Below are 22,114 nucleotides of genomic sequence, written 5' to 3' on the forward strand. Positions count from 1 at the left end.
TAGATTAGTAGAGCCTCAGTGCTGGTTGCTATAGTAAGAATGAACTTCCTCTCTTATTTGAGAACAGCACTGCTGCTGTGAATCAGCAGATAATGGCAGATAGAGAGACAAAGACTGAAAGGTAGAGAGAGAGGGAGAGAGAGAGAGAGAGAGCGAGAGAGAGAGAGAGATGGGAAGAGAGACAGTGTTTTTGTTTGACAAAAGGAAATGAGAACAAACAGTGGTGTGAAGACTGGTGACTTGTAGATGAATGTTAGTCCATAGTTGGAGGAGCGTTAGTCCATTGTTAGATGATGGTTAGTCTATTGTTAGATGAGTGTTAGTCCATGGTTAGAGGAGGGTTAGTCCAAACTTAGATGAGGGTTAGTCTACAGCAGTGTTTCTCAAAGTGTGGGGCGCGCGGGTATTGCAGGTGGGGCGCAAGCAATTGGAAGAAATGAACCTTTTTAAGCCTGTCGTTTTAATGCCTGTTCGTTTTTCATATGCCCCGGATGTTTAAAATGTCTGTGGAACAGTGTTAACCAGGGCTAGATTCGGCCCTTTAATGAATTTGTACCAGCCCCCCTGGTCAACAAATTACTTTCTATGAAATCTCAAATGTGGTCACATGACCTGTGGACATCACACTCAACACCCAGACTAGCCCTTCTTCACTCCCCCTATCCTGCTTTTCCTCAAGAGAAGGGGTGGAAGTGTTTGTTACATGAAATGCCTTTGTTTTCGTTATATATAGCCTTTTGTCAAATAAAATCATCCTAATTTCTGTTAATAAATATTTTTAAATGATGTTTGCACATTAACAATAGGCATCTTCTATACTACACATTAATAAATCAAACCCTGCAGTTGCACAATCCAAATGAGCGGAGCTTAACAGGATATCTCCCAAGATTATAATGGCTACTAAAAAAACTTTTTATTTTGAAAAAGATAAAGATGAATCAAACAAAGTAAAGTGCAAGTTATGTCATCAACGTCTTTCATTTCACATGACAATAACCAACATGGCATACCATTTAAAATGCGTAAGGCGAAAAAAAAAAACAGTTCAGCCGTTTGTCGTTTCGGTCGTGTCGTCGCGTCTCGGCAAGTAGGCCTATAAACATTTTTTGTTGTTGTTTGCTTTTTAAACCCCGTTACTTGAACCTTTATTTATAATTTTTTTGCTGTTGTGTGGCAATTTTTAAAATATTTTCAGGCAGGCATATTTTATTTAAAATATTTTTGACATTTTGCACAGTGCCTGCCTGACAGTTCTATATGCACACTGCGCACTGACGGTGACTTTTTTTGTTAATGTTTTCTAATGTTTCATTAAAAAATAAATAAGTAAATAAATAAAAGCTGAATAAAGCCAACTTACCATGTTTATTCATTTATTTGAGTTTTTTAGGTTTTTACTTTGAAGTGGAAAAAAGTCCTGAATGAGAACGGGATCCCGTTTAAGGTGCTCTAGATTCGACTATTAGTCGACTAAAGGGAAAATCTGATGAATCAGATTCGACTATGAAAATCCTTAGTTGAATACACCTCTAGTGAAGAATGAGATACAGACACATATACTGTGTGAAAATACACATTCAATAGTGACTGGATGCATGAATCCAGCTAATCAGAGGCTTGGATCAGTGGCTAGGAGCTCAGGGCAATCTGCAGGCAATAGAGCACCGCCCAGGAGGTCAGTGGACTCCATAAAACCTCTACACAGCTTCAGTTAGACAACAGCTCTTAAATCAGCTCTCAAATCAGCTCTCATATCAGCACAGGACTGAGCCCAGGTTCTAAACCTCAGCATGTCTTCTGGAAACCAAAGTAATCGAAAGTGCATTTACAGAGAAACACAGGCAGACATAAGGTTATGAAGCCATAACCCATGAAAAGATTCATTCACAGTCCCATCTGACCCCAGCCTATCTGATGCACATCTAGATAGATGGAGACAGATATAGCTAGGGGTCAGATTCTTTTATAGCATACACATACACACAAACCCACACGCACACACATGCGCGCACGCACGCACGCCACACACACACATATATATACATATATATATATATATATATATATATATATATATATATATATATATATATATATATATATATATATATATATATATACTCTGCCCTTTATCAACGAAAGTGCCCTTTTGAAACGTCGTTTTTTAAAAATATTATTATTATTAACATTTTACTGAGGTCAGTTTGAAATGATCTTTTGAAAACCTGAGCGATTAAAAACAATGCCCTGAAATGAGCCATTACCTCGCACACACCCGACCTCTCTCTTCCTTTAACACCAGATGCGCTGCAGCAGTTCAGTTCAGTTCAGCGAGTGGAAGGAAGCGTCTTCAGCACAGCACACACGCTCACAGACTTCTTCTCCCGTGCCCCACCAGCCAGGTCACATACACATCAAGTAAAATCATACCGTTTGCCCTCTAAGCCCAACGTGAAATCATTTTCTTGTGTTGTAAAATGTCTACAGCACCAAACTACTCAGCATTTTTAGCCGACTGGTCACCTGATAAACTGCTCTAGCCCAAATCAATGATAGATAACGTGAGGACGACCACATACAAATAATTAAGGTAGAGTTTGCAAATCTATGTGTTAAGCTGAACATTTTCTGCTGTATAGGATTTGTTAGGCAACATAAATTAACACATTCATTTGTGAAAGAAGAAACGGGAACGTCCCCATTACCTGTGAAAATGCCCATCTGCATTCATGTAATGACAACACTCAGTAGCCCATAACTCCTCCTACTTTTTGGTCTTTTTACTGTCTTAATTGTAGGCCTATATTGATTTACTAATTGCAAAATATATGCAACAAGGCCTGCAGACAGTGGAGGGTAAACAGAAGTTAACTGAAGGACTTAACAATGACTGTATAGCTATAGTTAATATTGGATATAGATTTTATCAGTTGGTGGTGTGACTTTTTTCCATTGAAAACTCACGTTTAGAAAATGTTATAAATAAAAGTCAAATTTCATTCAACATGTGCATGTAATTTTTTTAGGGGTGGGCATAGATTAATTTTTTTTAATCTAGATTAATCTCACTGAAATCTTGAAATTAATCTAGATTAATCTAGATTAATCTATATTAAAATGGCTCATATGCTTGCTACCCAATTAATGACTAAAAGTCCGTTTTTGAGATAGGGTTTCTTAATACAGAGGGTGCATTAGACCAGGGGCTCATCTCCTGTTTCCAAAATGCATCAATGACTGCTTGAGGAAGCTGTTCTACTTTGATACTTGAAGAAAACGTGCTCAATAAAATGTAGGCTACTCGTTTATTCAGTTAAACATGAATTTGTAAGCCTACATACTGTACATTAAAAGGGGTTGATAACATGTTTATTCAGCTAAACATGATATTTGAAATGTAAGCCAACATTTAGTACATTTAACCTCACGGATGTAATTTGTAATTACGTAATCTTTTTCAAAAGCCGGTTTTGGTCCTCTGCAGTTTTAACGGTTAAAAATAAATATTTAAATAGCGACGAATCTAGCGCTAGGACCATGCAGAAAACGACCGCTCTGAGCTCCGCATGAAGCAAACCTGGCGACTTCATGGCTGCATCCATGTAAACACACGAACGATTTGTAATTCACAGTAGGAGGTCTGCACTCCCGCGGTAATCCCGCGGGTCCCGACAGAATATCTTGCAGCGCGGGACAGAATTTAATTGTTATTGGTGGGAGCGGGAGTTAAATTAGTCCAGGCGATGCGGGAGCGGGACCACATATACATGTAGAAAAATCCCGCAAATTAATAGTCTAGAAAATTATAATAATAACAACGCAATGATTTCCATGCATAAGGAACAGGACGAAAATCATTCAGTAAGTAAGCAATAAACTAATTCAAAATATTGGCAAAGCAACTGATCACCTGAACATGAAGTGTGCGTCATTTTGTCATTTTGATACCGAAATGACAGAGACTGTAGACCAGGGGTCGGCAACCTTTGAGACATGGAGTGCCAACTTTAACATGTCCAGTCAATGAGTGTGCCACTATGGCGGCGAGTTTAAATTGTTGACCGAGGAGAGGAGGGAGGGGAGGTGTAAATGGACACAAATTAAGTATTATATCGGGATCGATCGGCAAGTATAAACGCCTCCGCCGTTCGCGCGAGGTGTGCATGCGGAGTCGCGCGCTGCGGTCACTCGTGAAAGTATAATCCATTAATGTAATAATTTATATTAAAATATATATTTTTGCTGATGCTGGTCCAGCGTGTCGCGTGCCAGTGACCAATGGTGGCACGCGTGCCATAGGTTGCCGACCCCTGCTGTAGACGGTCAACCAGTTTCAACTGTGGAAAATTCTATTAAAACAGGCGAATACACCACAATTAAGCAAACTATAGGAAAGTCTGATGTATGGAAGTCATATTCCATTGTAATTAATGGAGAGGGAAATCGGCTTGTTGTGATTGATATCAGAAAGTGTTGGTGTACGTCACCTGACGGCATGTGTTTGGACTGTGGTAAGAAATGGGACATCGCGATCCATCGCTATATTGCTGTTTTAATAAATACATAAGAAAATTTCAAGTACTAAATCTAATTAATTCAATTCATATTAGGATTGCAGGCAGGGGCGACAGAAATATATATGTGGCGGGCAGGTGCGGGATTAAAACAAGCGATTTTTTGGCCGGTGCGGGCAGGAGCGGGATTAAAACAAGCAGGTGCGGGCGGGAGCGGGATTGAAACTGTAAGGAATGCCGTCTGATATGTCCCTCCCAGCTACACCTGCTACTAATTACCACGCCCCCTTTTCAGTCACATATATACACCTTCCCACCACTTCCTCGTCGCGAAGTATTGCCGTTCCCATGCAGCATACCAAGCGTTTCCATTGCCTGTTCGATCTCCTGTGCTTTGACCCTTGCTTTCTCTCCAGACCTCGCCTCCTGCCTAGCCCTCCTGTACCTCCCGGATTCTGCCCCCCCCCCGTTATGACCCTGGACCGTCCTGACCATCCCACAAAAACGCTGCTGTTATTACTGCGCCTAGCGCTAGTGATACTCGTGCCGTTTCTTGTAAACGTGACTCATTTGAATAAAAGCGGTGTACTTCCGCAGTTGGATCCCTCTCTGTCTGGTCAATACGTTACAGAAACAAGCGATTTTTTGGCCGGTGCGGGCGGGAGCGGGATTAAAACAAGCGATTTTTTGGCGGGAGCGGGCGGAAGCGGGTCTAAAACAAGCGGGAGCGGGCGGGAGCGGGCGGGAGCGGGATTAAAAAAGCAGTCCCGCGCAGACCTCTAATTCACAGGTTTGAAAACTCGTTCTCGCCCCTACTGTGCAATTTGGCTAGGAATACAGCCGAGCTAAACTATCAAGGTGAAAGTCATCATTGTTTGCTTAACCATTTTGACCCAGTTCCCAACCCAACTTTAAGAATAGATTAACAGCGATAATTTTTATATCGCCCGATAAGATTATCAAATTAATGAACGCCGTTAACGCCGTTAACGGCCCACCACTAATATATATATATATATATATATATATATATATATATATATATATATATATATATATATAGCTGGCAAAACACAGTCGTCATGGAAGAACCATAAACACACACAAACACACTCTCATGTAAGTAACACCCACACTATGAGGTTTGTGTGGTATGCAGCCACTTATACAGGGAGAAGATCAGACAAAGGTAATCTGCTGTGGGATCATTAGAGGAACATCCTTAGCTTGGGCTGCACACATCAATACAGTGACAGGAACCCAGCTGTGGGAAGATGAACATGCTGGCGTAACCATCCAGACTCGCAACAGACGCTCAGCTCAAACAGTAGTTCATGTTTCAACAAAGGCTGAACTGAGACTTTGAAGTGAAATCACCCAAAAAAGCTCAATGTGGGATGAGCTGGTTAAGGTCTGATCATTCTGTCCACAGCTGTGAGTGGAGAACTGTTAAGCATATTGCAAAACTAGGACAGAGAGCAGTTCTCACATGTTAATCTTTAACTTCCTCTGCGTGGTTGGACAGTGATTTCCTGTAAACAGGACGGTGGGAACAAATACAGCAGGATGCGGGCAAAGTGAACTGCAAGAATGGAAGTGGAGTTCACCCTTAACTCCCAACATACTCTCTCACTCTCTCTCACACACACACTCTCACACAGTAGCTGTTGCATAATAGTGTACAGACAATTGTGCTCATCATGGGAATATCTTTGACTTGCTGAGGGTCTGTCCAGTCAGACAGGCTGTGTGTGTGTGTGTGTGTGTGTGTGTGTGTGTGTGTGTGTGTGTGTGTGTGTGTGTGTGTGTGTGTGTGTGTGTGTGTGTGTGTGTGTGTGTGTGTGTGTGTGTGTGTGTGTGTGTGTGTGTGTAATAAGATGAAAGCTACTCTCTTATCACCAGTGTGAAATGAGTGATCCAAGAAGCTGTAGCTTATTCATCTTTGCCACTGAAAGCAACAGTTTCTCTCTCTCTCTCTCTCTCTCTCTCTCTCTCTTACACACACACACACACACACACACACACACACACACACACACACACACACATATACTGTTACCCTCACACACTTGCTTTAGTGAACCTCTAACCTTCAGCGCTGGAACTATACCAAAAAGCAGGAGTGATAAATCAGACACAGCCCTCACCAACAACACATTCACAAAGTAGGAATCATGAATCATATCTTCTGAACACGAAACATAATAGTCATGTGACAGGGGGGTTGGGCTATTAGGCCCTCTATCCACTAAAGGTCAAAAGAAATGCTCTCTGCACTTATTATTGCAAAGAATTAGAGGGAAGATACCTTCTGGTTTTATCAGTCTACTTTAATGTTATTCAAAAGTGATTGGTCATGGGATTCAATCCCAGATGCTACTGCCACCATGTGCCCTGAAGCGCATGACTGGGTGCTGGCTGATCTCAAGGCTGGAACTCCTGCTGGTACTGCATCTCTGTGTCAGCACTGTGCTCCTCTCTCCAGCCTGCATCTCCTGGAGAAAAGCTGTCAGACAAAGTCCCTTTACACGCTGTGCAGTCACGGTGCACCTCCTGCTGGGTACCACACCTCTACTCCAACAGACCACACCTCTACTGCACCTGACCACACCTCTACTCCACCAGACCACACCTCTACTGCACCAGACCACACCTCTACTGCACCTGACCACACCTCTACTCCACCAGACCACACCTCTACTCCACAAGACCACACCTCTACTGCACCTGACCACACCTCTACTTCACAAAACCACACCTCTACTCCACCATACCACACCTCTACTCCACCAGATCACACCTCTACTGCACCAGACCACACCTCTACTCCACCAGACCACACCTCTACTCCACAAGACCACACCTCTACTCCACAAGACCACACCTCTAAATGTGTGTGTCCATTCTGTAGTGCTGTGTATACATACACACACACATTGAATGTGTATTAGTATACCGAGGTAGTGGATGGTAATTACCATTCAATTCTATGAACCATCAACCTGAGAGGCGGAAGCCAGCTAGAGAGGGGTTAAAAAGCAGTCATGCAGGTGGGTTGAAATGTAATAAACACATAAACCTCTGATGAACAGATTAGGTTACTGATTTGGGACTACAAGTGGAATCCCTCCACATACAACCTTCAGCTTCAGTGTGATTCTGCTCACTTCCTGAGTTTCCGGGAGTGATTCCAGATATCTTTGTTTTAACTGTAGCCAGCACACAGACTGTCCAGACACACCTGTGTGGCCTTCCATGGAGATCTAATCAAATACATCTAGTGAGAAATCAGATACCCCCTTCACCACCTGCCGCACCTCCTCAGCCAGTACCTTCACATGAGTCAATGTAGGAAGCGTTACTCCCGGGATCCACATTCTTGCAGAACCTCTATTAATTTTACATTCACACTCAATATGACCATGAGGGACTGAACTGACCACCCACACCTGTTTGCAACCATATTTAAGCATACAGGATGACCAAGCTATGAATCCCAGAGCCCCACTAGAAGGAGAGATTCAATCACACTTGGAGGAGGCAGCAGGGAATACAGCCATGTTGTGTTCACATTGTGGGTTGAATCACCTCCTGATCATCTATGTGGATCAAATGATTTCACTGGGACATGGAAGCCACAGGTGTATTTCAGATCAGACCGGATGCATACAATTCTGAGATGGAATGAATCAAACATTTGGCATGTCAACTTATTATATCATTGATAAAAATGTTGGTTAAAGATTTCTTCCATTCTGTCCAGATTGGTATGGATTGTATAAAAGACATAGAAAAAATAGCTTTGAGATTCTGAGTGTGTTCAGGTTATGAAGTCCAGTCCACCAGAGACAGTAATTACTACTATAATCTCATGGTAGAATGCTCAATTCAGCTCACAGCGACGAGCCAGGAACTGACTTCAGGCCACTCAAATGGGGTCCATGCCAGTCTCACGCCAGAGACCAGACCCATAATTCCACACGTCATCGTCCGTCAACTCAAATACGCACACTGATATTCAAACATATTGCCCAAATTAAAGGCTTTGGGACAGTGGTTGCAGAACTCCTGTTGAAACCATCAAAAGGGCATCACATAAGGAGAGGAACTGGCCTCATCTATCTCCTACATCCCCGGATAGCATCTCTGCCATTATCTCTGTGTAACCATACCACAGAGTTGGAGTAGCCCTCCCATTGCAAACATTCTGCTGGGAGGTTGCTGGCACACAGTGAAGCCAAAGTTTCAGCTAGAAGTGCCTTTCTTTCCGTGATGACAGGCCCAGGACTACCCAGGTTGTTTGTCCAGGTTGTCTAGGTTGTCCAGTGTGCAGGTAAGCCTGGGCCAGATGCAAATCTCTGAGCATCACATACAAAACTTGCTTGGCCCCCTAATCTCACCAGCATCTCTATGTTTCAATATGAAGGTTAGAGGCTGTTGGCTCCACTAACAGATGGGCTGCCTCTCTCGCCCAAAGACTTAGTACCCACAATTCTCCTTCCATGACATCTTTCTTTCTTTTGTTATTTTTTTTCTTGCTTTCAGTTTACATGAACGAGGGAATGTTTCTGGCTTCTGGAGACCCCTCTATTCTCACAGATCCTCTAGATCAGAAAATAGTGCTCATAGACTTGACCGAGCTGGGACATACAGGAAAAGTTCCAGTTTCCCTTGACCTTGGTGGCTAGCACACTATAGCGGCTGGGTGAAGGCAGCCAGGTCGCCATGACTACACTTAGCTCTTTGTAAAGCCGTGTCCCTCGCCCACCATTCACTAACAACACAGAGTGAGGAAACAGTCTCACAAACATTCCCACCTGCAGACCACTACCAAGTGCTACACCAGAACAAAAGTTTGGGAACAGCAACTACACAAATCCACTCACAAACACACATGCACTTACACTGTCTCACTCACAAACACACATGCACTTACACTGTCTCACTCACAAACACACATGCACTTACACTGTCTCACTCACAAACACATATTCTCTGTGATGCATCAGTTTCGTTGTAACAGTGTTAAAAGTGTTAACACACACACACACACACACACACACGCACACACACTGAGAAGCCCTCTCCAGAGCATGGAGCTCATTCTCCAAAAGCAATGTGCTTCTAGTCCTGTGCTATCTACTGCAGTTTCTTTAAACCTGCTAACCTCAACTCCACATACAGGGTGAGAGATTAAGAGAAAGTGTAAGAGAGACAGAGGGAGAGAGAGAGTGAAAGAGCACAAGCCTGTGATTCATTCTTGCCTGACGGACCCTCTAAGATTCTAACACTCTTCCTATCTTTCAGACTCATTCTCCTTTTCCATCATCTGCCCCACTCAAGCAGAGAAATGGGAGGGGTAATAAATGGGAGGGGTAATAAATGGGAGGGGTAATAAAGGCACTGGGCAGCTGCAGCTGGTGTTACAGGGCTGGCATGTCCCCTGTGCCCGTGAGAGTGACTCTGTCTATTCCAGCCTCTCAAAGACAAGTACAAACAAGAGGTCACTTACACTTAAGCACAAACCTCCTAGCTCTGCTCGCATGCAACACACACAAACACACACACACACACACACACACACACTACACTTACCACAACCGCACACAACCCCCACCCCCCCCACACACACACACACACACACACACACACACACACACACACACACACACACACACGTAGAGAGTTTCTTTGATGGAAACTGAGAGCCAACTGCAGTAGCAGAAAATCACCCACAAGGCCCTCTTGTTTGTAATAAAAATTAGGACAAAGAGAATATGGAAAAATCATGAAGAGATGATGTAGTAAGAGGTATGTGTGATGTGACAAAGGTGAGTGAGGTGTGTGAGTTGAGTGAGGTGTGTGAGTTAAGTGAGGTGAGTGAGGTGTGTGAGTTAAGTGAGGTGAGAGAGGTGTGTGAGGTGAGAGAGGTGTGTGAGTTAAGTGAGGTGAGAGAGGTGTGTGAGGTGAGAGAGGTGTGTGAGTTAAGTGAGGTGAGCAGGGCTTAATTTGAGCCGGATCCTGCCGGAACAGGATCCGGGAACTCTTTCATTTTGAAGGGTGCGTTCCGGGAACTGTCTGCCTCGATCCGGTAACTTTCAAGCCTACTAATTATAAGTTATGAAGAAATCTGTCTGCGTTGAACCAATTAATTGAACAAATAATTATATAAAATAAATTTGTAAACACAAGATCCACATTCAGGCTTCCTAAATCACATAAGAGCTCTCCCTTTTAGTGATGCCTTTCTGTGTCTCCCCTATAAAGCTAGTTATACTTTCATGAGTGACCGTAGCGCGCGACACATTCTGTGCAGTGTTGTCCGAAACGATATGTGGTAGTATAAAGAAACACCCCTCAAACACAGGGGAAGGAACATTTACCTGACCAATTTTAATGTTGCATTGTGTTTCAGGTTTGAAAAGTGCTGGAATTTAGGCTAAAGTATTGACATTTGTGTGCCTAAGCGTTTGTGTGCGATCCGGTGACATTGTTGGCCTCAGTGACCCCTTGTCTCATGCCGCTGTTTGCGTTCCGGCATCGTTTGATTTACAAATTAGGCACTGGAGGTGAGAGAGGTGTGTGAGTTAAGTGAGGTGAGTGAGGTGTGCGAGTTAAGTGAGGTGAGTGAGTTGAGTGAGGTGAGTGAGGTGTGTGAGTTAAGTGAGGTGAGTGAGTTGAGTGAGGTGAGTGAGGTGTGTGAGTTGAGTGAGGTGAGAGAGGTGTGTGAGTTAAGTGAGGTGTGTGAGTTAAGTGAGGTGTGTGAGGTGTGTGAGTTAATTGAGTTGAGAGAGGTATCTCTCCTCCACTCTCTCCTACTCTCTCTCCTCCACTCTCTCTCTCCTCCACTCACTCTCTCCTCCACTCTCTCCTCCTCTCTCTCCTCCGTGGGTGTGGGTTTGTGTGAGTGTGTTCGGGGCTCGTGTTACACAGTGTCCCATGCTCGTCTCTGTCTGAGTATAAATCGCTTGTATGTTTGCTGTGATTGTGTGCTGTCTGCGCCATACGTGTGGAGAATGAACATGTGTGTGTGTGCTGTCTGCGCCATACGTGTGGAGAATGAACATGTGTGTGTGTGTGCGCAATCGCTTCATTATTTTAGCCATACCCTGACAGCAACTAACATGTAGTGCTAAAAGCAGCCTGTCTGTTTATCCCCAGTAATGAACAGCTCTACTTCATACATGTAATATGTAACAATACCCAGATGCACTTGGATTTGATGCTTTATGTGTAAGTGTTTATCCTGGAACACCGTAAATATAGATTAGCACTTTTTCTAATCATGTCCCCACTCGAGCACTCAGCAGATGTTAGTGCCATACACTCTCCTGCCCACATGAACTAAAGAGATCCTCCAAGCTCTTCAAATGTTCTTCAGCTGGTTCTCAGCTGTCCGTAGTGTATCCCCTCTTTTTGCAGTACTGACCCCATACAAAAAATGTTATTTCATGCTGTTTCAAACTTCTGTTTATCTTTCTTTTTTTAACTAAAGCATGACAAAACTTTGATCAAATATAAAGTATATTTGTTATATAGTTATTGTCTCTATAAGCCATAGGAGTGTCACCATGATGACCAGCAGCACTGAACAGGCAGCAGAGAAATGAAATGTGAATATTTGCCAATTGTGATTTTCACCTCAATCAAAATTTGTCCTCCGCATTTAACCATCTGTGCAGTTAACACACAAACACACACACACACACACACACACACACACACACACACACACACACATTTGATTACTAGGGGGCTGTGATGCACGCAGAGTGGTGGGCAGCCCTAGCCCGGTACCCAGGGAGCAGTCAGTTGGGGTTAGGTGCCTTGCTCAAGGGCACCTCAGTCATGGCCTCAGATCTGGGAATCGAACCCACAACCCTCCGGTCACAAGACCAGTTCCCTACCAGCAGGCCATGACTGCCCCAGTACCGTGACTGTCCCAGTACCATGACTGTCCCAGTACCGTGACTGCCCCAGTATCGTGACTGCCCCAGTATCGTGACTGCCCCAGTATCGTGACTGCCCCAGTATCGTGACTTGCCCCAGTATCGTGACCGCCCCAGTATCATGACCGCCCCAGAGGGATATACTGTCAGAAATACAAGTCAATACTGAATATGATTCTTGTATTCTACAGACATTTTTAATGTCTTTTCTGCATATAACTGACATACACAAGAGCTATATGAGTCTTCCAGCAGAAGAAGAAGCTATGTCTCACCTCTATGATTAACATTTGAATGTTAATGTTTGAATCAATGTAAGTCATGCCAATATTTTTGTACAACTCATATTACTTGCTCCAAAATGCAGATCTGCTTCTGAAATGCAAATGAGTTCTATCAGAGCATCAACAACAAACATTAATTACCACGGACAGAGGCTGGCTTACTGAGATTATTATTATTATTATTATTATTATTATTATTATTAGGCTGGCTTACTGAGATTCTTAGCTTCCCAGTTTGTTTTGAAATCCTGGGAATGAGGGGTATCAGGAGTGCAGGCCCTGTCAAATTCAGTCCTGCCTGCCGAACAGGCCATCACATCTGGGTTCTAACAGATAAGGAGGCCACCCATCGCTGGAGCACATACACCCCCCCCCCCCCACACACACCCCACACACACACACCCCCCTCACACCCCCCACACACACACCCCCCCACACACACCCCCCACACACACACCCCACACACACACCCCCCTCACACACCCCACACACACACCCCACACACACACCCCCCTCACACACACCCCCCTCACACCCCCCACACACACACACACCCCACACACACCCCCCACACACACACACCCTCACACCCCCCCCACACACACACCCCCTCACACCCCCCACACACACCCCCCACACACACACCCCACACACACACCTCACACACACACACCCCCCACACACACACACCCCCACACACACACCCCACACACACCCCCACACACACACCCCCCACACACACACCCCCCTCACACACACCCCCCTCACACCCCACACACACCCCCCACATACACACCCCACACACACACCCCACACACACACACCCCATCCACCACGTCTCCAGCACCTCCACTCCTACCACTGCTGCTGTCCTTATACACTCTCTGCAGTTCTTCTACAACCCCAGCAGTCTGTTTACATTCCTCAGTTTCTCTCAGTAATAAGCACTTTTTACATGGAATGAGTGTCCCAAGAGACCCCACTTTCTCTTATCTTTCTAAAAGATTTATCTTGTGTGTGTGTGTGTGTGTGTTTGTGTGTGTGTCTGAAGTGTGAACATACTTCAATACAGCTGCATCCTAAACCTTAGAACACAGTAAATATAGAGATCATTGCTAAACAGCTAGTTCATGACATGGTTTTAACCTTTGCAAACTGCAAAGGTTTCCCATCTTAAGGTTTTCTGGAAAATTGAGAAACATGGGTATGAAGAGGAATATCAGAGAACACAGAACAAAACAAAGCTCTGACATTTTTATCAGGTTTCACTCAGTGGATCAACATTTTTTAAGTCACCTTAATTCATGTTTACCTGCCCTGACTACTGAAAATTACTACTGGCACCGGTTACTCATTTAACTGACTTTTCAGACTATACCATTAACCAGTTGCTTATTTAACTGACTTCTCAAACTATACCATTCCAGCCTTTGCAAACTCTTGCACCTAATTCTGTTCTAGGCACCAGCTTGCCTGTAATCTATAGTCTTTTTGTGTTTCTCTGTTCTTTATGTGATTAAACCTTGTGCATTACATTTCAATTCTCTCAGACCTTATAGAAGGTTTTGCCAACTAGAGTGGACACTACAGAACATAAACCAATCCAGCTTTTTAATCAACAACAAATCCACAGCAGCTCCAACAAATCACAAGACGTACTGTTTCTTCAGACCCATTCACCAGATGTGTTTGGGCAAAAACTGGAGCAACTGGTCCTGCTATTGATGGTCATTCTTTAGGATCAGGGAGGGTTCACTTTCCCTCTCTTCTCCAAGAGGTTCGACTACATAACCTCAATCCTGACCCTTTCAACAACTCTTTGCTGTTGAGGTCAATGGCCCTGGGGTAAGAGTGGGGATTGTGTTTCTTTTCCAAGAAGCTGTTGTGCAGAGAATATAATTATACTACTGGAGCTCTGTGCCATTAAGCTGGCCCTCAAGGAGATGCTGGTTTGAGGAGGTTCATCCTTTTGAATACACACCAAACCTTCATTATATTATAACAATTTAGTGTCTTGTGGCGTCCATTCTCATATCTCTTAGAGATCTTTGTGTCAGAAAATAATACTAGCATCCTGGTAATAGTCCACTGGGTTTTAAGGCCGGTTCTCTTGTTCCATTTAGACTTCCCCTTCCTCACTCCCCACACATGCTACAAATCAAACCAGTGCACATAGATGTGTCTCTTCACATGTGTAGAGCTTTGGTGTCTTATCAAAAAGAAATAAAACAAAACAGAAGTGGATAAATGATCAAAAATCAAATTAATAATAAAGGTTATAAAATCGATAAATGCATCTGGCATAATTTAAGACTCTGTATGCAGCGAGTACGCAAACGTACACAACTCATGAAAACAGAGAGAGGTGGACCCAAGTACTCGAGCTGATGAAGCCTATGACAGGATTTACTAAAGAGAGAGAGAGAGAGAGAGAGAGAGAGAGAGAGAGAGAGAGAGAGAGAGAGAGAGAGGGAGAGAGAGAGAAAGGTGATCAGACACCATCGGTAAAGACACCGAACACAAAAATGACGCAGGAATACTCAAAGCGTAGAACGAAACTCAACCGTAAGAACACAAAACAACGCGGAAAAACTCAGTGCCTGAAAAGCAAAACTCAACCATAGAGAGATGGGAGAAAATAATACAAAAATAATAATTAAATAAACCAATAAAGGTAACTCAAAAGACACGGAAAACTCAACGCATGAAATCTGAATAAAGGACGCCAGGGGAAGTAACTGACAGCAGGCGGTTTTAGATATATTCAGGATCTCTGTGCTGGATCACAGCTCCATGCATTCAACTGCTATAAACTATCTGATCTGCTAGAAATGACTTTGCTGCATGTTGTCCAGAAGTCTCTAAGCAGATGGGACACCTGTTGTCAGTCTGGTCCCATGGTAACCTCAGTGGGAATGAATCAAAACAAGTCCAAACAAGTGTGAATAATACTATGTAAATACACCCTAACACACACACACACACACACACACACACACACACACACACACATCCAGTACAAACCTGTACATCCAGCACTGCAGGACAGCAGGTCCACTGCAGGACAGCAGGTCCTGTACACAATGCTGTGAATGAACTTTGCAGCTGCTGCATCATAGTTCCTAATGGTTTCTTGTACTCAACATTATTCGCGGGTCTCCTGTCTCCTCAAGACTACCATGATGCTTCAACACTATATGTCGGTTTTAAATGTGTGTGTGTGTTGTGTAGTGTATATATACACACTGCTCAAAAAAATAAAGGGAACACTTAAACAACACAATATAACTCCAAGTCAACCACACTTCTGTGAAACCAACCTGTTCAGTTAGGACGCAACACTGATTGTGAATCAATTTCACCTGCTGTTGTGCAAATGAAATAGACAACAGGTAGAAATGAGAGGCAATTAGCAAAACCCCCCTATAAAGGAGTGGTTCTGCAGGTGGGGACCACAGAGCACTTCTCAGTACCTATGCTTTCTAGCTGATGTTTTGGTCACTTTTGAATGTTGGTGGTCCTTTCACACTCGTGGTAGCATGAGACGGACTCTACAACCCACACAAGTGGCTCAGGTAGTGCAGCTCATCCAGGATGGCACATCAATACGAGAAGGTTTGCTGTGTCTGTCAGCGTAGTGTCCAGAGGCTGGAGGCGCTACCAGGAGACAGGCCAGTACACCAGGAGACGTGGGGGAGGCCGTAGGAGGGCAACAACCCAGCAGCAGGACCGCTACCTCCACCTTTGTGCAAGAAGGAACAGGAGGAGCACTGCCAGAGCCCTGCAAAATGACCTCCAGCAGGCCACAAATGTGCATGTGTCTGCACAAAAGGTTAGAAACCGACTCCATGAGGATGGTATGAGGGCCCAACGTCCACAGATGGGGGGTTGTGCTCACAGCCCAACACCGTGCAGGACTCTTGGCATTTGCCAGAGAACACAAGGATTGGCAAATTCGCCACTGGCACCTTGTGCTCTTCACAGATGAAAGCAGGTTCACACTGAGCACGTGACAGAGTCTGGAGATGCCGTAGAGAGCGATCTGCTGCCTGCAACATCCTCCTTGGCAGATGCTTTAGTCCAGGTCTGGGAGGAGATCCCTCAGGAGACCATCCGCCACCTCATCAGGAGCATGCCCAGGCGTTGTTTGTAGGGAGGTCATACAGGCACGTGGAGGCCACACACAATACTGAGCCTCATTTTGACTTGTTTTAAGGACATTACATCAAAGTTGGATCAGCCTGTAGTGTGTTTTTCCACTTTAATTTTGTGTGTGACTCCAAATCCAGGCCTCCAATGGTTAATAAATTTGATTTCCATTGATGATTTTTCTGTGATTTTGTTGTCAGCACATTTAACTTTGTACAGAACAAAGTATTCAATATTTCATATATTGAAGTATTCAAATATTCATATAGAATATTTCATTCATTCAGATCTAGGATGTGTTATTTGAGTGTTCCCTTTATTTTTTTGAGCAGTGTATATATATATATATATATGTATATATATGTATATGTGTGTGTGTGTGTGTCCGTGACACTTTTGCAACCACATTTAATCAGAAAAGCAATAATTTTCAGTTTCCATACTGAAGTGTTAAAAAGTAAAAAAAAAAAAAGTGTTAAAACTTTTTACTAAGATTGCCTGACTAGTTTTCACTTAGAAGAATCCTGAATAATTAGATTTGTATCAATCTAGATTAACTAGATTAACTGCATTTCCATCTGAACATAAGTAGAGTCCTGTTAGGGAGAATAAAAGCTGGAGTGTGTGTCCTTTCGTAATACACTACCAATCTGTGAAAGAGCTATGACACTTGAGTGAACCCTGCAAGAAGGACACAGAATAAGACGCACATCCTTCAGATCCTGTCACTACAAGCACCCTTCACACTCCGCATCGCTGCTTTGAAGTTCACACGAGCTTCCTACACGTCACAGATACCTCTGCACTGGGGTCTGTCTGAATTAGGACTGGGTGGGTCGCTGAACTCGAAAAGGGTCACTGAGGTTGTCGTGAGCCTAACGACTGAGAAGCTCATGGCCGGGAACAGGCTCTGCAAACAGGAAAGTAATTGTTCATTTTTTGCCATGAGAGGCTGGCCTTCAAATGAATTAACTTGGCGGGAAATTTCGAAAGCTTTCCATTTCCTTTATAAGACGTCACCTCGTCCTGTCTTCACTCTTTAATTTCACTTCACTGCTTTGATTTGTAACCAAAAGTTCAAAAAAATGAGAAGAATACCTCCAAAAACCTGGTGTGTGGTTGTTAAGTATGGGAAAGCGATTTGAGCAGCAGTTCTATGCATGTGTGTGTGTGTGTGTGTGTGTGTGTGTAGGTGCACACAGTTTGAAACCTATTGGCTCCATGCGTTTTTAATCTATGAGTGTCTGGAAAAGAAAGCAGGCAAGGAGAGAGCATCTGTCCCTCTGAAACAGCACATGTGAGAGACGGAGAGGGAGAGTGGGACAGATCAGAACAGGTCTGCCACAGAGACCTTCAGGTAGCACACTCCCTCCCCTGTTGAAATGCTTCATTTCACAGACAGAGGTCTTGAAAGCCCATGAAGTGACCCTAGCCTCCAGGCTGCAGACATTACGCGATAGGCAACTCATAAATGCCTTGCTTATGCATCAAAGAAACACAAGAAGACATGGGCTCAGCAGCATGCTGTTAGGCTGGTTGTAAGTAATTTCTGTTAAGGTATCTTAACTCCTATCCAAACACACAATCACAGCAACCCTGCAAAAGGTGGTTAACAGCTGGAAAATGCATAATGGGACTAAGAGTAGGTACTCAAGTAGATATGCTAGATATACTCATGCCATGAGTGTCACTCTGTCTGAAAATGGACCAGCTCCACCTGCGCACACACACACACACACACATGCAGAACTGACCTTACAGATCTTCCTCTCCTCTGCCTCACGGCTGCTGCTGTGGTCTGTCGCCTGTACTGCTCTCCTCTCCTGAAGTTCCACTTTAAGGGACAACTGGCAGGTGAACTGGGCTGCCTCTGGGCCCCTGGCCCCCAGCCCCTGCTCCACAGCGGCCCGGCCCGGGTTGGGAATGGGCAATGTCGTATGCACTGGCCGGGAGCCCACCGCTGGCTGCCGGAGTTTAGATGCTACTCCCACTACGGGCATGACTGCTCGGAGCTCCCACGCCGGAGAGACAGACAGAGGGAAAAAGTCTCTTGTAGAGTTCCCAAACAAGAGAGGGAGGGAAAGAGAGAGGAGGAGGCAGAACAAGAGTCCAGTGTGTGTGTCTGTTCCAGACGTTCTGCCTCTGAGAGGAGGAGAAGGAGAGAGCCGTTTGCGTCAGACAGGAAAGCAAAAGTGAGTGAGAGAGGGAAAGAGAGGGAGAGAGTGAGAGGGTAAGAGAGAGAGAGAGTGAGAGAAAGGGAGAATGAGAGAAAGCAGCCACATGCATTCTTCGGCTGCTTTGCACAAACTGAAGAAAAATCCACCACTCTCTCCCCTCCTTCTCTTCATCTACTCCTCCCTCTCCCTCTCCCTTTACTCCTTCCTTCTCTCTGCCTCTCTCTCTCTATTTCCCTCTATACTCCTCCCTCTCCCTTTACTCCTTCCTTCTTTTTGACTCTCTCTCTCTATCTCCTTCTCTCTGCCTCTCTCTCTCTTTATTTCCCTCTATACTCCTCCCTCTCCCTCTCCCTTTACTCCTTCCTTCTTTTTGACTCTCTCTCTCTATCTCCTTCTCTCTGCCTCTCTCTCTCTTTTTATTTCCCTCTATACTCCTCCCTCTCTTTCTTCATTCTGACAGTGTGACTACCAGAACCAAGCAGCTCTCAGGGGCGTGAACATTATACAAACCTGGCAGAGTGAGTGTGTGTGTGTGTGTGTGTGTGTGTGTGTGTGTGTGTGTGTGTGTGTGTGTGTGTGTGTGTGTGTGTGTGTGTGTGTGTGTGTGCGTGTGTGTGTGTGTGTGTGTGTGTGTGTGTGTGTGCGTGTGTGTGTTTATCTTGCTTGTTCTCAGTCTCTGTCTCTTGAAGAACATTCCATAGCCTCGTGTCACACTCCGACTGTCAAAACAGGTTCTCCACAAGCTCATACTACTGACTGAATATACACACGCACGCACACACACACACACACACACACACACACACACACACACACACATACACAAACACATACACACACACACACACACAACCAGAACATGCATGCTCACATGCATACATGCAGACAAACAAACAAACCATGTCCATGGTCCATGGTTGTACCCAATCAGGAGTGAAGGGTTTCTAAATCTCTCCTGAGTTTCATATTTCTCAGTATAGGTTAGTAAGTAAGTAAGTAAGTAAAATTTTATTTATATAGCACCTTTTCAAGTCAACCTACAAAGTGCTTCACAAAAGTAGTAATACAATAATAATTAAATAAATTCCAATCGATTTCAAAAAATAAAAAGATGGCTTACAAACTCAAACCCACAATTTGAGTACAATACAATAATTAAAATCATAAGCACATACAGACAGCGATCAGAACGATTTTAGTTAGCAAACCCCTTCAAAAGCTAGAGTGTACAGATGTGTTTTTAGCCTTTTTTTGAAAAGGCTAAGGGACTCGGCAAGCCTTATCTCCAAGGGCAAATTATTCCACAACAGGGGAGCTCGAACGGCAAACGCACAATCCCCCTTCCTTTTTCGCTTTGTTCTAGGCACTACTAAGAGCCCCTGGCCGGAGGACCTTAGCGTTCTACTATTAGAGTAAGGGACCAGCAAGTCGGTAAGATATTCCGGAGCATCCCCTTTAAGTGCTTGGAAGGTTAAAACCAACAATTTAAAATCAACTCTAAACTTAATGGGGAGCCAATGAAGCGATGCTAAAACAGGAGTTATATGCTCCCTTTTTTAGTTCTAGTAAGTAGACGAGCAGCCGAGTTTTGGACTAACTGAAGCTGTGCCATTGTGCCTTGGTTTAAGCATGTAAATAGCCCGTTACAATAATCTAGGCGAGATGAAATAAAAACATGGATAATTCTTTCCAAATCTTTAAAAGGTAATATATGTCTAATCTTAGAGATATTTCGTAATTGTAGATATGAGGATTGAACAAGCCTTTTGATATGCTTTGAGAAAGTAAGCTTCCCATCAAAAATAACCCCCAAATTACGAGGATAAGGATTTATCCTTAGGGCCAAACAACCAAGGTCTTGTAAATTAACAGTGGTATTGTCATCTCCTAAAATCAAAACCTCTGTTTTACCTTCATTTAGGTGTAGATAATTACATGACATCCACTCTTTTATAGCTTCCAGACAATCAGTTAAGAGCTTTAATTTACTTGAGTTATTTCGTTTAACAGAAAGATAGAGCTGAATATCGTCTGCAAAAAATTGATAAGAAATATTAAAACGACTGATCAATTTTCCCAATGGAAGCATATATAATAAGAACAAAATAGGACCCAAAATGGATCCCTGAGGTACACCATGTACAAGGTCAGCGCGTGAGGATATTTTTTCCCCCATGACCACAGAAAACTTTCTATTGCACAAGTAAGAACTAAACCATTTCAGAGGAGTTCCAGACAACCCCACCCACTGATGCAGTCTGTTCAGCAAAATTCCATGGTCAATGGTGTCAAAGGCAGCGCTAATATCCAATAGCACCAAGATAGACACTTCACCGGCGTCTGCATTCATTAAGATATCATTTAGCACTTTCAAAAGCGCTGTCTCAGTACTATGTCTCTGTCTAAAACCAGACTGGAACTTTTCAAAGATCCTATTTTCTTCCAAAAACTCCAATAGTTGTTTTACAACAACTTTTTCCAGAATCTTTGAAATAAAAGGGAGCTTAGAAATAGGTCTATAGCTAGCACAATCTTCCGAGTCAAGACCAGGTTTTTTTAAAATAGGCTGTACTGTGGCCATCTTTAAACAATCAGGGACACACCCTGACTTTAAAGACAAATTAACAATAGACAATAAATGAGTACCAATTGATTCAAAAACATTCTTCAAAAACATGGCCGGGAGAATATCATCTGGAGAAGTGGATGAATGCAAAGAGTACACTATCTCCTTTAATTCATTTAAAGAAATTGGAGAAAAAGTGTCTAAGGTGTTTTTTAATCCACACAGGGGTTCAATCTCTGCATATGTATGGGGAATTCCAATATTGGCTCTCAGAGTCGCAATTTTGTCAGAAAAAAACTTTAAAAATATCTCCGAATCAATACTCGGAGTAGAAGCCCTCTGGCTTTTGCCGTTCACTAGAGTATCAATGGTAGAAAATAAAAACCGAGGATTATAAGAGTGCATAGATATCAAATTCTTAAAGTATGACACTCTAGCCTCCTTTACCATAGTATTAAAATTGGCCCATAAG

General features: G+C 43.6%; 1 protein-coding gene across 11 annotated transcripts in view; it reads right to left on the reverse strand.

The window, feature by feature from the left end:
- Positions 1 to 22,114, reverse strand: part of nav3 (neuron navigator 3) — a 373,704-nt gene that overhangs the window by 205,188 nt on the left and 146,402 nt on the right. For 3 of the 11 annotated variants that reach the window (XM_076989740.1, XM_076989735.1, XM_076989737.1), the window contains exon 1: positions 18,654 to 19,433. The exons of 1 other annotated variant lie outside the window; for it this stretch is intronic. In XM_076989740.1, coding sequence (XP_076845855.1) covers positions 18,654 to 18,899 — 246 coding nt within the window. In that variant the 5' untranslated portion in view covers positions 18,900 to 19,433. Of the gene's footprint in view, positions 1 to 18,653; positions 19,442 to 22,114 lie in introns of those variants that run through there. 7 more of the 11 variants (XM_076989738.1, XM_076989739.1, XM_076989747.1 and 4 more) reach the window with 4 other exon arrangements.

The sequence above is a fragment of the Brachyhypopomus gauderio genome, unplaced genomic scaffold (assembly GCF_052324685.1).
Source record: "Brachyhypopomus gauderio isolate BG-103 unplaced genomic scaffold, BGAUD_0.2 sc70, whole genome shotgun sequence".
Taxonomy (NCBI): Eukaryota; Metazoa; Chordata; class Actinopteri; order Gymnotiformes; family Hypopomidae; genus Brachyhypopomus; species Brachyhypopomus gauderio.